Below are 17,669 nucleotides of genomic sequence, written 5' to 3' on the forward strand. Positions count from 1 at the left end.
ATTGAATTTTCAAAGTATGTTCATCTTGTAGTGCACATCTTTCTGAAAAGTCTGAAACATAAAACGTATGTATTAGAGGAAATGTAAGACATATTATTTGGGCTTAAGTATGCCAGAGTGCAGGGCCAAGACTCTTCATAAAGCATGTTTCTAACGCACGGCCAAACTATATTCAGGAGAGTGGGAACTGAAATGTCCTGTGGTAGCTCTCCTTCTCCCAGTCGGCTGGTTTGACAGCCTGCCCCTCTTTAAAAAAATCTCACAATTAATAGCGGATGGGATTACTTGTAATCGAGAGAACAAGAACTCTTCACAAAATCTGAACTCTTTATTGCCTATTACTGAATAACTTGCTGTTTTGTGTGACATAAAATTAAATATAGGATATATAAAACCAATACTGACAAGAGATAAACAAGAAATTACACATTTCTTCAAACCTTAGTACCTAGCATTTTCTCTCTCTAATCTTGCTACAGCTTTACATGGCGTGCTTTCCTTTCTGCGAAAGAATCTATTACCTCATCAAAGTTCGTCAAACGTTTTGCTAAATGAAAAATCGAAATGTCGTTATCTAATACTGAAAAAGCTATTAATACAAATAATACCCAAGACTGGTGTGGTTTCTCGATCTGATTATGTCTATTTTGTCACTGTCTGCTAGATAAAACAAAATAGGCCTTTCTAATATGGCAGCAATTTTGTAACACACCAAATAAACGAGACTGTTTTGGCACAAATGGCCATTTTTATAACACGGCAGAATATAATCCAATAAGTACCAATATCAAATGCCTATTAGGTCTACTACAAGCAAAAAGCTTTGTGTTAGGAAATAGTTTCACATTTCATTCGTACGCATCAGCTTCTCAAGCATGAGATCGAAAGCTAGTATTACGAAATTTTTATATAAATTTGGAATTGTCTTATTCTTCCATAATTTGTGTGATGTCCCCGATTCTTCTCCTTTCTCGTTCTAACAAACTATCTTGTCATCGCCAATTCTGTACCTATTGCTGCCACTGTCAACATTTGTTTGCCAATTAACTTCACTAACCCTGCCAGAATCACAGGTTTAGTTATCCCATGATTATTTTCCGGTTAGGCATTATTACGTGGTCGAACAACACGTTTTCCGCATTACTTCCAGAATAGAACTTATGTGGCTGCTAGCCGGGGACTGTACTACTGGTCCTTACTAGTGTTGCGATCTGGCCAAAAATTTTCTGTCAAAATTTCATTTTCTTGAATACACCTAGAAGATAATACGTAACCTTTCTCACCTGTTATTCTTGTCAGTCGTTTATTTCCATTCTGGTAGTCTGAATCTATGGATTTTGCTAGTAATAATAACAACGCTGATCATTCGCAAACCCAATCAACCAAATAATCAGACAGCGATTGGCATTCATCCGTTCGGCTTTTCTCCCTCAGCTCGTATAGCCCCGTCCCCTTTTGTCTGCAGAAAGTTTATTTCCAGATGTGACAAGGATTCTCCTGACAGAGGCATCACGTATACTATGCATGCATTCAAAAGTCAACTTATGATTCATTCAGAAATCAACTTAAAATGTGTTCAAAAATATTCAAAAACTAACAGGGAAGCGTTTCAAAGTCATATGAATAATCAATAGACAAACGTGCGCTGGATGCTAGGCGCTTTGTGAAAAAGTTTTCTTCCTTAAGAATACCAATTTGGCACCCCCTATTCCCGGTAGATTGGAGGCAATTTGTTGTTATGAAGCACTGTGTAGTCTTCCTAAAGCCTTTGACACATTTTCAATTGCAATTTAAGTTATTTTTGTTTTTCTCTCTTGTTTATGTTGTATTGTTGAAGTATTATTCTGCAGTTGCGGGATACAGTAATATTCTTTGTTAGAGTATCGGTTCTTACCATTCAAAATTACAAACATCTAACTGAAAACTATAACAACAAAAATTCCCGGAATTCTACAAATATCCCGGGTTTTTCCCGGATCTCCCGGTTGTCCCAGGTCGTATACATCCTGGTCAACCAACTGTCCACCCAAATGAATGGCCACTGCCAAACTGTGACCAAGATCAGACTCTTATCACCCAGTGCCAGAAAACACTTCTGAGCAAAACATACTTGATCTCAATTGCAGTTTCACAATCTGGAACATTTGGATTCTTTCTCCCAGCACAAGCACTGCTAAAATATGTAGATGGAAGTTCAACCCAGTTCCCCAGTCTACCTGCCCAACTGCAGTCGTATCGCTGGGTATTCTGTGACACAATGTGGTACAAGTGTGTGTGTGTGTGTGTGTGTGTGTGTGTGTGTGTGTGTGTGTGTGTGCGCGCGCGCCCACACGCTAGCACAGAAAATGATTAGTACAAAAGCTGTCAAGTCTTTTTACAAAAGATGGAGGAAAAATTCCAGAATAAATACACATCAGATAATAACCAAGTGACTATTCAGGAATTATGACAAGCAGCAGCAAGTTAACAAGATGTAGAGAAAAAATTTTAATTTTCTTTTTCCACTGGAATGTAGTGACACTTCCCACTATCTCTCAAAAATTGTTTGGGGAGGTATCGGCAGTGATGTAGCTCATAGGGATGGGAGTAAATAAATACAATGTGTGGCTGTAAATAAACAGGCAGTGTTGTTTGATTGGGATTCAAACATAATTAACTTTTAATAGATTATTAATATTTTATGACTGAGTGAGCATTAATATATACTGTAACTCAACATAATGTATGACCACGGATATCAGCTAATGTACAAAGCGTAGTAGTAAATTTTCTGTTCCTAGTTTTAGATAAAAATTTGAATTTTCTCTTTCTGTTGCATTATAAATGTTCAAAGTAAATAGTGTTAAACTGAAAACAAGAAACACTCCATGACAGTACAATTTTTAATATATACCACATGTGCACATCACATACTAGTATATACCGGAAAAGGAACAGATCTTCTGAAAAGCCAAATTATACTGAAATCATATATTTATTTACTCTTAAATATCCTACATAAGTCTGTTCTTAGAATTAATGCAAGACAACATAAAACAAAAATTTATAAAAAAATATAGAAATTAAAATTTTTCTTTTGTCATAATAGTAGCTGTACATTATATACATATGCATGTCATGCAAAAGCTGATAAATTGCACAGCTCTTCGATGTATAAATTTTACAACATTTGGGTTACTTTGCTGTGAAATAACTGTTATGTCTCTGCTGTCAAGTTCATTTACAAAGTACCCCCCCCCCCCCTCTCTCTCTCTCTTTCACACACACACACACACACACACACACACACACACACACAAATGTAGTTTTACTACAAGTACAAAAGTGTTAATCACATATTAAGATGACATAACATCTGTTTAGTCAAACCTCCACAAGTCACAGAAAACTGCAATGAAGCTGTATGTCATTACTAGTGGGTTATATAATTCATTACAAACAATTGCACTTACCAATAAATAGTTTTATGAAGCATTAAACATTTATTTACAAATACAAATAATAACTCTACAGTTACAAGTTGTTCTAGCAATGTGCTGATATTTACTGAAATCCCAGCTAGCAGGGCAAAATTACAAGCAACAACAAGTTTTAACTTCACTGAAAGACATGGCCGGATAAAGTCTACCTAAAAATATAAAAAAGAAGAAAGGAAACTGCCACAGGGTACTCTCATTCACTAGATCCCACTTTGCCTATCAGTTCATCACATATCGCTGTAAGTTCTTGGTTTTCCTTAATCTTTTGCTCCAGCATTTCTTCGAGTGAACTTGCTTTGATTTCAGCTTTCTTTAACATGGCATGCAACTTCGCACTTTCTGCCTGATGACTGCGGCGTAATGACTCGAGTTCCTGATTAGCACTGTGAAAATGTCAGAAAAATGCAGATCAAGAACCACTTTAAAACAATATGAAGTTTATAAAACAGTGTATGTTGCATCTAGCACTTCCTGGACACTGAAAGCAACTGTCACATAAAGCAGATCAAGAACCACTTTAAAACAATATGAAGTTTCTAAAACAGTGTATGTTGCATCTAGCACTTCCTGGACACTGAAAGCAACTGTCACATAAAGCATAATTTGTCAAGTTAATAAAATCCCCAAAAGTAGTACCTCTTAACAGCCAGCTTGCTTCTGACTTTCCGTTCACTAACAGTAGCATGCATTTCAATGAGATAGTAGCACAAGCCTACGCAGATGAACCTTTGCTTTGGTTCTAAGAGCAGGGGACTTTTTTCATCTAGTATTCGTATTACCATTTTTAACAGACATAAATGGGTGTTATACTGATTCCCCTAACCAACTAGTTTGTGGTGTTGTGCTTTCACTGAAACTTAAACAGGCAGTGGGACTCACTTCACTTCACCTGTTTGGTGGAAACCTGCTTTGTCCTGTATCAAGGAGGCGGCAAACACAAATGGGTAGGTTCTAGTTCACACATTCAGCTATTAACGGTATCCTTATAGAAATGGCAGCAAATGATGGAGGGAGGGAACTAGATTCACTCAGTGTGTATGCCTGGGGGCCTCATTCAACATGTTGAAGTGGCTATACTGGCACATGCTGAAACTATCAATGCCTGTCTGGTCTCTGAGGTCATACTTTGATCATTCCAGCAAAAGCAGATAAAGCTGAGAAGACTAGCCTTCCACACAACATTTTAACAAAGCTCACGATTTGCAGCACTGTCCCCAAACCTGATCACAATTCCATATTCTGAGTTGAGTGGAAGAACTGAACCAGAGACTTTAAGGATTCTGTGGCAAGCTAAGCTGCAACTTCATTAGGTGACTCTTCATTCAGTCCACATCCTGACATCTGTAGGAGGCCCAGAAGTATATGTGTAAGATTCAAAAGAATGTTAAATGTCCCCTACAGGCAAAAGAATGAATCTCCTAGTAGCCGAAGCATTTGCAACAGAGTGCCAGAATTTGAAAGTGTTCCTGAAGAGCAGTGAAGCTCAAATAATTCCGGGTACAGAAAGCTGTTTGAAACCTGAAGTTGATGGCAGTGAGATTTTTGGGAAAAAATTGTGTGTTTACTGAAAGGATATGGTAATAGCAAATGGAGGTGGTGTATTTGTCGCAGTAGGCAAAAAACTCAAATCTACCAAGACAGAAATTGAAGCTGCATACGAGATTGATTGGACAAGACTCAGTATGAGGAGTGGGCATAAAATGGTAATAGAATCCTCCTATCACTCACCAGAATCGCCACCTGATCCAAACAAAAATTTTGTAGGAAACGTCACTTTGCATGTATGTAAGTTTCCCAATTATACTGTAATCATCGGTGGAGATTTTTATCATCCAACAATCAAATGGGAAAATTGCAGTTTTGTTTGTGAAGGACATGGCAAGACATCCTGTAAAACATTACTAACTGCCTTTCCTGAAAGCTACTTACAACAGATAGTTCAGAGCCACACTAATGATGGAAATAGATGTAGTGTAGCAAATAGACCTGACCTAACTGGTATCAATGTCCGTGACGCAGTTGTGGCAACAATAATTATCAAAGTAGAAAGGATAACTATAACAGGCAACAAAATGTTTATGCCCAGTAAAATAGATAAAAAAGCAGTAATGTCATATCTCAAAGAGGAACTTTCAGCAAGGAACAGGAGCACGTGAAGAGGCTAGGGCTCAAGTTTAAAAGAATAGTTGGCCACGCACTGGATAGATATGTACCCAGTGGAACAGTTCAGAATGGAAGGGAGCCTCCATGGCATAGCCACTGTAAATGAACAGAGACTACTGCATAATAGGTGTAAACAAAGCATAGAACTATAGATGGAGACATGCTGAATGAAATGCATTTCTCTGTCAAGAGAACAATATCTGAAGACTTCAGTGACTACCATAGATGAAAACTGTCAAACAATCTTTCACAAAACTGAAAGAAATTCTAGCCATACTTAAAGGCTGTTCCTGGCACCACAGTTAGTGTCCATTCACTTATGAATGAGACAGGAATTCAAACCGAGGGTAGCAAAGCACAAGCTGAAGTGCTTAACTTCACTTTCAAATGTTCCTTTACAAAGGAAAATCCAGGATAACTGCCCCAATTAAGTCCTTGTACCACTTAAAAGATGAGAGAAATAAATGTTAGTGTCAGTGGTGTTGAGAAATAACTGAAATCATTAAAATCAAACCAAGCTCTGGGTCCACTGGAACACCTAGAAGATCGTATATCGAATTTCCAGCTGAGTTAGCCCCTCTTCTGACTATAATCTATCATGATAAGTAGAGAATATGGGATGACAAAATTTCTAGTTAGTGTTTTTTTTTTTTTTGTTATGGTTTTAGGGCGCAAAACTGCCATGGTCATTAGCACCCGGTCTGTGACTTACGGAAAGCCTTTTAAAAAGAAAGAAAGAAAGAAATTGGAAATCAGCAGCAATGGGAGCAAAACTCAAAAAGTGGGGAAACTAAAACACAGAAGGAAAGCTTAGAAAACCACTATAGAAGGGGGGTTGTTTTCCCCGAAAGAGCTTCAAATGACCGACATCATCTCACACTCTAATAAACTCAAGGATGTGATCGGCTGAGTGCATGTCATCTGCTAAAATGGAAGATATATCAGGCAACAGCTGTAAACGAGCGCGTAGCGGAGTAAAATAGGAGCACTGAAGTAAAAGGTATCTCAATGTCCACAGTTGATAGCAGTGAGGACAAAGTGGGGGATGATCGCCACTTAAAAAATGTCGATGGCTAAAAAGACAGTGCCCTATCCGGAGCATAGTTGAAATTATCTCCTCCTGAAGAAGAGTTCGGGAGGAAGAGGTCCAAGGACAGCGAAGAACTTTCCTGTCCCGCAATTTATTATTGGGAAGTGTAGACCAATGTGCGTGCCATAAAAGAGCAACACGACAACATAAAACACACTGTAGATCGGCGAAGGGAACCATGCAAACAGCAGGCTGAAGAAGAGAGACTGCAGCCTTGGCCACTATATCAGCCGCCTCGTTTCCACGGATACCAACGTGTCCTGGGATCCAGAGGAATGCCACAGAGATGCACCCCCAAGTGGAGGCAGTCCTGAATCCGGTGGACCAGAGGGTGGACAGGGTAAAGAGCTTGGACACTGAGAAGAGAGCTGAGCGAATCTGAGCAAATAATATACTGTATCCGCTGATGGCGACGGATCAACCTGGAGAACAGCGTAAAGTTCTGCAGTTAAAACTGAACACTGGTCGGGAAGCTGAATTTGATTAGGGGTGTCGCCAACAATATAGGCACTCCCAACAACAAATGATGTTTTTGAGCTGTCAGTGTAAATAAATGTGGCATCCTTCATTTGTGCACATAGAACAGCAAATGCCCGACAATAAACGAGAGAATGGGTACCATCCATGGAAAGCTGATAAAGGTCACGGAGCAGGCACGTCCGGGGGCGGAGCCAAGGTGGTGCTGTACCCCCAGTTATCAAGGAAGTTTTAGGAAAGTGGAAGGAACGAGAATGTATCAGTCGACGGAAGCAGACTCCCGGTGGTAGTAGAGAGGAAGGGTGGCCTGCATACCAAGGTGGTGTTGAAAAAAAGGTCATGGGCCAGATTAGCAGGCATGGAAGACAGATGGCTAATATAACAACTCAGGAGGACAGCTCAACGATTGGACAGCGGAGGGTCAGCACTCTCAGTATAAAGGCTTTCCACAGGGCTGGTGTTTTTGGCTCCAGACATTAAAAGCAATCCACGGTGGTGGACAGAGTCGAGACACTGAAGAACAGACGGCCGAGTTTAAGGGTGCACTAAGGCGCGTTGGAGGTGGAGAAGGAGCACTCGGTCCGCTCCCCAAGAGGTACCATTCAGAACATGCAGGGTGTTAAGGGACCACAGACAGCGAGCCGAAAAATAGGAAACGTAGGAGGACCGGTACAGTTTTCTGTCAAACATAAGACACAAGAATTCAGTAACATCCACGAATGGAAGGTCGACAGGGCCTAGATGTAGGGAAGGCGGAAGAAACTCTGTACAATGCCAAAAATTGATACAAACAATTTTACTGGGGGAAAATCTGAAGCTCCAAGAGTGGAGGTGATCGAGACATCCTTGAAGACGTTGTTCATGAAGGTTGGTCCATTGAGAGCTGTAGTAAAACACAAAATCGTCCACAAAGAGGGAACCCGAGACATCGGGAAGGATACAATCCATAACTGGATTTATGGCAATGGCAAACAGTACAACACTTAGCACGGAGCCCTGGGGCACCCCGTTTTCTTGGGAGAAAGAAAGGGAGAGAGTAATGTTTACCCACACTTTAAATGTGCACTCTGTCATAAACTCACGAATAAAAAGGGGTAGCCGTCCTCGAAAGCTCCAAGAGAACAGTGTGCGGAGGATGCCTGTTCTCAACAGGTATTGTATGCTCTCTCCAGATCAAAAAATATTGCTACTGTTTGGCGTTTCCTGAGAAAATTGTTCATGATATAAGTGGAGAGAGCAACAAGATCGTCAACTGCACAACGATGCTTTCGGAAACAACACTGGGCAGGTGTTAAAAGGCTTCAGGACTCCAGCCACCAGGCTAAACAGCAATTCACCATATGCTCCAAAACCTTACATACACTACTCGAGAGAGAAATGGAGGCGATAGCTAGAGGGGAGATGTTTGTCCTTTCCAGGTTTCGGAACAGGGACGATGATAGCTTCCCACCATCTTCTGGAAAAAGTACTGTTGGTCCAAATTCAATTATAAAGGCGAAGGAGGTAACGCGGACTATGGTATGATAAATGCAGCAACAATTGGATGTGGATACCATGCGATCCTGGGGCGGAAGAGCGAGACGAAGAGAGTGCAAGTTGGAGTTCCCACATGGAGAAAACACTATGATAACTTCTGCTATTTTGAGAGGAAAAAGGAGGAGGTCGCACTTCCGTTGCACATTTCTACGGGAGAAAGGCCGGCGGGTAATTTGAAGAGCTCGAAATCTCAGCCAAGTGTTGACCCAATGAGTCAGAAATTGCGACGGGGTCCAGTAAGGCATCATGGGCGACAATGAGCCCAGAGATCAGGGAGAATCTAGGCGTGTCAGATAACCGTCGAATTTGAATCCAAACTTCTGAAGAGGGAGTGAAGGTGTTGAAAGAGCTAGTAAAGAAGTCCCAGCTTGCCTTCTTGCTATCGCTGATGACGCGACGGCATCGCGCACGTAACTGTTTACAGCGGATACAGTTGGCCAAGTAGGCGAAGAGCTCGTCACCACTCACGAGGGGGGGGGAGGGGAGGGGGGGGGGGGGGGGGGGAAAGGATATCAGAGGTGCGAGGTATTGAACGTTAAGTGGCTGTAAGAATAACTTCTGTAACACGAGTGGCCTGATCGTCGACGTTAGGAAAGTGACAGTCATCAAATGTCGCTAGAGGTGAAAACAGTTTCCACTGAGCTTGGGCAAACTTCCAGCGGCTCGTGCGCATCGATGGCAGTTGTGGCTGCATTCGAAGGACACATGGAAAATGGTCACTCGAGTGCGTTTGGGGGCAGCTCCTGCCACCAGCGATCAGCCAGTTGATTGGCTGCCAGCAGTGCGCCTTGGCAACACTGATGACAGTCGAGGGCGGTTACTGCCAGGTGGCGCTGTAGATGAGACATGCCGTGGCGGAGGAGGAGCGGAACATGGTTTCTTATGAGCCTTCTTGGGAACAGGACGTTGAGGTGAGGGAGGAATCGATGGTTGTGAAGTTGGGGTACGTAAAAAATCTTCGCGAGTAGGCTCTTTTTTGGAAGTCCGGGTGTCTGATTTCGGGACTCGTGATTTAGCAGAAGCCGGTGAAGGTGAGCCGTAGAGTGAGCAGGTGATAGTGGGGAGGTTGAATGGGTGAGCTTTGCACTGGCCGATCTGACGACTGTAGCACTAAAGGTGAGATCACAAGTCTGCGTGGCTGCCTCCTTAGCAGACCTTGGAGATGCAAGGACAGTGCTATATTTACCTGGTGGAGGCACAGTGGGCTTTCGACTTGCAAATAACTTACAAGCAGCAAATGTAGACACCTTTTTTTCACTCTGATTTCCTGAATAAACCATTCATTGTTGAAAATGGGGCAAACTCTAGAGGAAGCAGGGTGGTCACCCATACAGTTGACGCAACGAGGGGATGGAGGTGGACAAGCACCCTCACGGGCATCCGTGCCACACGTAACCCACATGACCGGATTGGAACACTACTGGCTGGTATGATTAAACCACTGATACCGATAGCAACGCGTAGGGTTGGGGATGTAAGGGCGAACTGAAATTATCTCATAGCCCGCTTTAATGTTCAATGGAAGTTGAACTCTGTCAAATGTCTAGAAGATAGTACGGGTTGGTACCAAGTCCTTGTCAACCCTTTTCATGACTATGTACAGCCGTTACGCCCTGGTCAGACAGGTAGTTTTGAATTTACTCACTGGGCAATCCGTCGAGTGAGCGTGTATAAACCACCCCGCGTGATGAATTTAAAGTACAGTGCCCTTCTACCCGGACAGGGAAGGTGTGTAGCAGTGAAGTTCACAGCAATTTTTGTGCCTGGAGGGCAGTGGCTGTTTCTAACAACAAGGTGTCATTTTGTAATCAGGAACAAGACTTTACAGGATCTGCAATTGCATCGACACCTTTCTGAACAATGAAGGGGCTGACTGTGGAGAATTCTTGACCTTCGGCCGACCGAGAAACAAGGAACTGTGGCACTGATGGAAGAAATGTCCGTGGCTGGGACTCATATAACTTTCGCTTGTGAGCAGAAATTGTAGACGTAGAGGAAACCATTGTGGAAGTATTCCCCATGATTACCGGTGTCTCCGATGGTGTGCTCCTTCCTTGTGGGGGCCCCCTCTGAAGGCACTCCCACCTTAGGTGATTGTTCACACCTCAGGTCACATCTCCTGAGAAACGGACGGAGGGACCAATCGGCACATTCGGAAGGTACCAGCTTGGGTAATCACCCCTCCCTGGGCCTGGCCGTTACCATAGAGTACGTATGTGTCCTACCTGTCTACCCGGGGCTGGGAATTACGTGTTACCCCGTCACCGGCTACATGTGGGTCGGCCTTCAGACACACACAGGGAGGAAAGAATGAGAAAGGGAGGAACAAAGAAATGGAAAGAAGAGGGGTCTTAAACACCTCAGTGGAGAAGAGGGTAAAGAGAAGAGGCAAGGAAAAGAGAAGGACAAAGGGAGGACAGAGACTTTCCAGCATAGAAAGCAAAGAAGACAGACTGCCTTACAGTTACAAGCGTCCGTCTCCGGATGTTTTCATGAAACATATTCCCACAGGGGGAGAAGGGGAAGGATGTGGAAAAGGAAGGTATGCAGTCCGGAAATCAATTACACAAAGAAAGAACCGTGTGTGTGTGTGTGTGTGTGTGTGTGTGTGTGGGTGTGGGGAGGGAGGTGGGGGGGGGGAGGTGAAACAAAACCAACGTGAAACATTTACAATTGCAAATCTACGAGACTGAGTCCTCCGAACCACAAATGAAACGCAAACTGGTAATTTCCTGGCTTCTTCAAACTTGTTAACACTTTGGAGACAAAGCCCGAGGATAGTTTGGGCAGTATTTTGTGTTAAAATTAAAAAGACTGTGCCCGAGTACAGGTTGGGCTGCAATTTTATCGATGCAAAAGTCACGTATGCTTGAAAATTGGACTAATTTTTTATGAGAACAATGTATGGATTTCTTGTTACACGCCACTTGGTTGGTGTTGCTATAAATTGTCGATTTCTTGAATTATTTAGAAATAAAACTTAGTGAACATAACAGCTACTGTCTCAAATGGTGGAGCCAGTATGAGCACACTGATATAATTTTGTACATATTCTCATAAGAACTTGCAGTATTTTTGCAGCAAATGTGTCATTTTTGTTGAAAGAGCAAGAAATTGCTCAATAACTCACTTCATACTTTTTTCTTGAGAAGATAACTATCCACTCATTATTTTGAAATTTGCAATCTATCAATGAACTAAAGTAAATATGAAAAATAACTCTTGAATCATGAGCATTTTTTAAATTATGTATTATCTCTTGATGATACATCAGTTACATAGGTGCTAGAAATGCTTTAAATAATGGCATAAATGGCTGGTTTCCTAGGTCCAAAATTCTTCCAAGTGGCTTGTCTCCAAAGTGTTAAACAGATTTTAAAAAGTCATGCATCATAGGAAGTTGTAAAATTACCAAGTTTATTAGACGTAAACATAAGAACTGTATGCAAACAGCACTTCTCCATTTCGCAGTGGAAAAGAAGGTTAATGCGCAATCAATGAATGTTACAACACATTCATATTCAATAATGCCATTGACACGTGTATTACTATTTCCACCTCTGCATATATGACTTCAGGAATATCACTACAAATTAGGATAAAAAATTAAGAATGGGCTTTCTTGCAAAGATCATACAGAAGAAATACTAAAATAAGAGAAAATGGAGTAATTATCAACATTTTATTCTAAATCTCTTTATCAGTTGGATGTAAGTTCTACTGCATAGTACAGTAGTTGCTGTGTAGCAGAACTTTCATGGCATAATTAGGTTGTATCAACCCATTGCCCAGGGATTGCTTGACTGCAGTAACCACAATCTTTGGGGAGGCTTCGTACTTGAACAATCTTTGCAAGATTGATGGAAGCAGTTGGGGTGCACTGCACTTGCTCCTGTGTATTCTGCTGGTGAGTATCACATTTCTTGGTGAGCAAACAGCACACCTACAACAAAGACTGATGTGCAGCTTAATGAAGCCACGCGTGTTATCACTGGGACTGTCAGAATACCCCCACTCAGTAGTTACCTGTCCCAACTAATACTGTTCTCCACAAGATCTGAGGAGGCAAGCAGCTAAGATAAACTTGCTCAACAAGATCACATCTCATAAAAACTCTCCCATGCATGATGTCCTGCAAAAGCAAGAAGCAACTCATCCAAGTAAACCACCTTGGATTGATTCTTTCAACTGGCGACAATGCCAGAATAAACATTCACCCAGAAATGCTCACCTGGTTCAAGATACAACAAAGAAGGCTGATGGATTCCAACTACCATGTCAGACCTGCTCGAGGCTTAACCACACCAGGATGGGTGAATTGAGATGTGGTTACACTTTGCAGAAGTGGACTTGACAGACAGCAGAGTGGAGGAGCAAACAAAAGAACACGTCGTCGAGGAGTGTCCACTGAGCATTTGTGGTGATCTGAGGACACTACGCCAAATGACAGTGCTCTAGAGTGGTAGTCACGTTTGGACATTTCCATTTGATTGCTGATGCTTTTGTGTAGTTGTTAACACAATACGATAAATATATCAATATATAATCAGTTGCAGAGCATAATTCATTCGCTTTGTGGGATTCTTGACTTGGACATATCGTCATCTTCCTCTTTCAGCCCAACAATAGATTACTATTGATGAAATGAAGATATTATCCAGGACAACTAATGTGATTCAACAAAATTTCCAATAGTTATTTGTAAGATCAGATTCATCCGCATATCAGCATTTTAGCACTTCAGTCACTGCCACGGCTTACAAATTTGATCACATATATAGAACAACCACTGGGACCATTTCCTACCCCCTACAAATTTGGCTAGACATACTTCGTAAAGATTCCTTAAATGCATTAACTTTTCCTTTGCTCATGAAGCCTGATGTAAGGAAAGATGTCTATGTTACGCAACAGACCCTTTTTTACTATAGAGAATAAGTGATAAACTGTTCCATTGTAAATAAAATTCCAAAAGTATAATAAGATCTGTAGTATAAAAGTGGTTATAAAATGACGTTCATGGAAGTGCTATTCCATTTCAACAAATTAAATTCTTGACTGAAGTGCTGGGAGGCATTTGCAATGTAATATCAAAACCTGCTGTTTTAGTTCCCTGCTCCTCATCTTTGTAAGAATTATGAGGTGTGTTCGAGTTGTAACAATGCAGATTTTTTTTTTCACAAACCACCCACATAAAAACTGTGAAACTTTTGTCACTTCCTAATGTAATCTCCCTGCAGCCGGACTCTTTTTCACAATGCTGACTGCCATGATTCTATGGCTGTCGCAAACACTTCTTTAGAAGTCTGGTTAGACTACAGGAAAATTGCTCATGCAACAGTGGGCAGGTAAATTCTGCTTAGCTAATTGATGCCCTGTTCCACACAGCATCAGTGTCTCATCCACTGTCACAAACGATTAAAATATAATCACATTCATGTCTTTATAATGCATCAACATTGCCTATCATGAAAACATCGACATTCTAGGTATTTTAGAAAAAAGTCCTCAGTATCACTACTGCCATTAGAATTCTATGTGCCGTAAAATGCTGTCATCTCTGTCACATATTCATAACCAGTACATGCATATTTGAAAACAAACCACGTTTCTGTTTCCAGAACTGAGAATAAAATAGGAGGTGTTATAAGTAGAATGCATCTCACACACCTGCAAAAGATCAGCTATCAAAATGAACTGGAAATAATAACAAATACAGAAAAGGGCAAGTGATATTTTTGGTGCTTTCAGGAGCTTGAAATTCCAGTTTAGTATCCACCTAAGATCTCATCACAGCTACTTCTGTCCATTTGCCAATTCAGGGGTTAATCAAAATGGCTACACAAATCACTGTTAAAAGCAGTTCTGCATGCAGCAAAACTAACACCTTCAACAATTCTGACACTGCCTTCTTAAGGTGTATTCTACCATGCATAAAATTTCGGATTGTAAGCTTGTTTGGCATTTTTCCATTCTCAGCAGATTTCCGGATTTTCTATGATGACTGCCTTAATCAGTAGGCTATCTGTTTGCAACTTCAGGTCTTTTTCAAACTTTCCTTGCAATTGAAGGGGGTTCATCTAAAAAAAACTTTTTGAACCAATACTGCCTTGCTCTTCTCTTTCATCTACAAAAGAAGATGAAAAAGAATGTCTTGGCTGTGCAGCTGCATTTTCCTGCAAGTTGAGAAACTGAAGGTAGGGATTTTCCATTTAGTAAAGTACCATTCCTTAACTTTCATGGAATAACCAAGAACAAACTGTACAGAGTCCAGAACAGTATTGTAATCCGTGGGCAGCCTCCAAAAGATAAAAGAAGATCCCATACAAAGAGACTAAAATAGATACCAGAGTTGACTGCTCAGTTGACTTACTATTATATAAACTCCTTTAAAGCAAGGCAATAGCACTACTACTAGTGTGATATCTCAAATCAAAATTCCCTGCCAGAAGATTTGATCACAAGTGCTATGCATTTCTAATTTTTCCACCAGTACCATATCAACCTTCCTTACAAAAGTGACTGGGCACCGTATAAAGCTTTTGAAAAACATTTTGAATATAACCGGTCTGATACATGTACTACATGTGATTCCTTGAATGGCAAAATGAAAACTGAGGAAAGAGATTTTGAGAATAGTCATTAGCACGAAAGACATTGCACTTAAAAAGGGCAGAAGCTTTTGTAAGCATGAAATGAAACTATATTCTAGAAACAAAACAAGGCTTCATTAACTGTATTTCAGCTGACTATATGCAAAACTTGCCCTACCACTCTTGCAGTCAAATACCATTTACTATGCAAGACAGTTAGGGTACAATGTTGTTGGGAATCACAATCTGGCAGATGACTCGGTCTCAATTTACTGCTGTCTTGAACATGAAATAAGGAAAGGTCATAGTGTATTTACCAAATGAGCAAGACTTCTCATTGATGGGGCATAAGATGTAAAAGACAAAGACTGCAGACATTCCTGAAAATTGTTGGTAAGCCTGTACGTTGCCTCATCCATTCCAGCTAAAAATAATGAAACATGATAATTTTGTATACATTAAACTTGCTACTGGGCCATTCTGTTTGAAAACACCAAAACCACCTAAAACAGCAGCAGGTACAGGTAATTTGCAATGATGTGGAAGATAAGTTTTTCCCTCATTGTGGAACTCTTTACTTTTACCCACGGAATAGACATATCATAGTCAAGATGAAGCCTACTACAGAACCTACTTCTTTGGATATAAAAATATTGCACAAAGAATGCAGGTTTTCAGCCAGCTAAAGCAGATATCTTTGTACTTTGACGCTGTTCCTGGGAGAAGAAAACAAAACTTTCTACAAGGACCTCCTTTTGGTACCCCAGAAGAAAACTATAACAAAGGGGAGTAGATTAAAGATGATGAAGATCATGGTGATGGGTGTGAGGATGAGTAACAACTAATAACAAATAATAAGAACAGCAGGAATAACTACACCTCCTTTTTTAGTGCGTTGTAAATAAAATATTGTGTTGTGTTAAGTCCAGTGAAAAATATTAAAGCTTTTTCCTTGATTTTCTAAAAATACTGGACAATAAGGTATTTGACTGTTTTCTGGAAATTGTCTTAAATTGTTAATTTTTTTTAGTGCGTTGTAAAGAAAATATTGTGTTGTGTTAAGTCCAGTGAAAAATATTAAAGCTTTTTCCTTAATTTTCTAAAAATACTGGACAATAGGGTATTTGACTGTTTTCTGGAAATTGTCTTAAATTGTTAATTTATGCTCCTAACATGTTTTTCTTCCTCCTTAATTTCAGTATTCTTTTATAAAAACGGAAATGGAATTCAAATAATTTGAACACCGCTAAAATGCTCCATTTGAGTTATGTGGCATCAACGGCTAGCTCGCTGCTCCTACCGTCATAATGGTAATCCACAGTCATGCCTTGTTTTGAAATTTACATTTCGGAAAATCGGTTACATGTGGTGTGTAGTACCATACTGTGCAAATACACTTACAAAAACTACTGAGAAACTGTTTTTTAGCATTCCAGAAAATGAGAAGACACGTAAAATGTGGTTGCTCTGTACCGGCAAACTGCCACCATGTCGACGCACAAGTTCACTAATTTAATTAAAAATATGTTGCACTGTGAAGTTAACTTATCTTCGATATATGCTCTCCCACTGTTAAAACAAAGGATAGCATGACTTAATGAAATTAAATTCACCTAACTACACCTCAAATATTCGGTAGCTCAATTGTTAAGAGTGGTAAAACGCCAAATTTTATAAGACAATGTCCATAAATCGCTGGTTGAAACCTAACCTGAGAAACATTTAACTTATTTGTAAAACAGCTTGACCGGCCTCTCATATGTAAACCAAATCATGATTATAAAACTTCACCACACTGATCAGAAACAGATTATTATTGTTTTACTTGCTGTTTACAAAGACATTTGCAATCGCTGTCCACACACACCATATTAAGAAAGATATTATCTAGTTAATGTGACCACACACTTTTCACTTTATTAGAAACAATCCTTACTGTTTAAATTTTAGCAGTTTTATCATCTTACATGAAGGCGAAATATGTCGTGAGCATGGAGAGAGCAAGCCAAATGGATATATGTTTCATTAAATATGAAGCTTTAATGATAGTATTTTGCATGGTTTTAATATACGAACAGGTAGGATTATAAAGTTGGCCATACAAACAAATTTCCTGTTTTCTGTTAAAAATGATGGCAAAATGGAAAACAAACTTGCACTTTTCAAGGTACAGCTTATGTTCTCTCTCGCAGCCAGTTTAACAGAAAGCATTTATAGACGTCTGCATCTCCAGTGGTTTAGGCTGTACGTAGTCAGTTGAGAAGGAATTCATCCAACCGAATATTTCCTTCAATTTTTGAAACAAAACATTTTCAGTAAGATCAAATTTAC

General features: G+C 40.3%; 1 protein-coding gene across 3 annotated transcripts in view; it reads right to left on the reverse strand.

Annotated features, from left to right (window-relative positions):
* Positions 1-2,955: 2,955 nt before the first annotated feature.
* LOC124795253 (transforming acidic coiled-coil-containing protein 1) overlaps positions 2,956-17,669 on the reverse strand; it is a 214,961-nt gene continuing 200,247 nt past the window's right edge. For all 3 annotated transcript variants that reach the window (XM_047259195.1, XM_047259197.1, XM_047259196.1), the window contains one exon: positions 2,956-3,862. In XM_047259195.1, the coding sequence (XP_047115151.1) occupies positions 3,673-3,862 (190 nt within the window). In that variant the 3' untranslated portion in view covers positions 2,956-3,672. The remainder of the gene's footprint in view (positions 3,863-17,669) is intronic.

This window comes from Schistocerca piceifrons, chromosome 4, assembly GCF_021461385.2.
Source record: "Schistocerca piceifrons isolate TAMUIC-IGC-003096 chromosome 4, iqSchPice1.1, whole genome shotgun sequence".
Classification (NCBI taxonomy): domain Eukaryota; kingdom Metazoa; phylum Arthropoda; class Insecta; order Orthoptera; family Acrididae; genus Schistocerca; species Schistocerca piceifrons.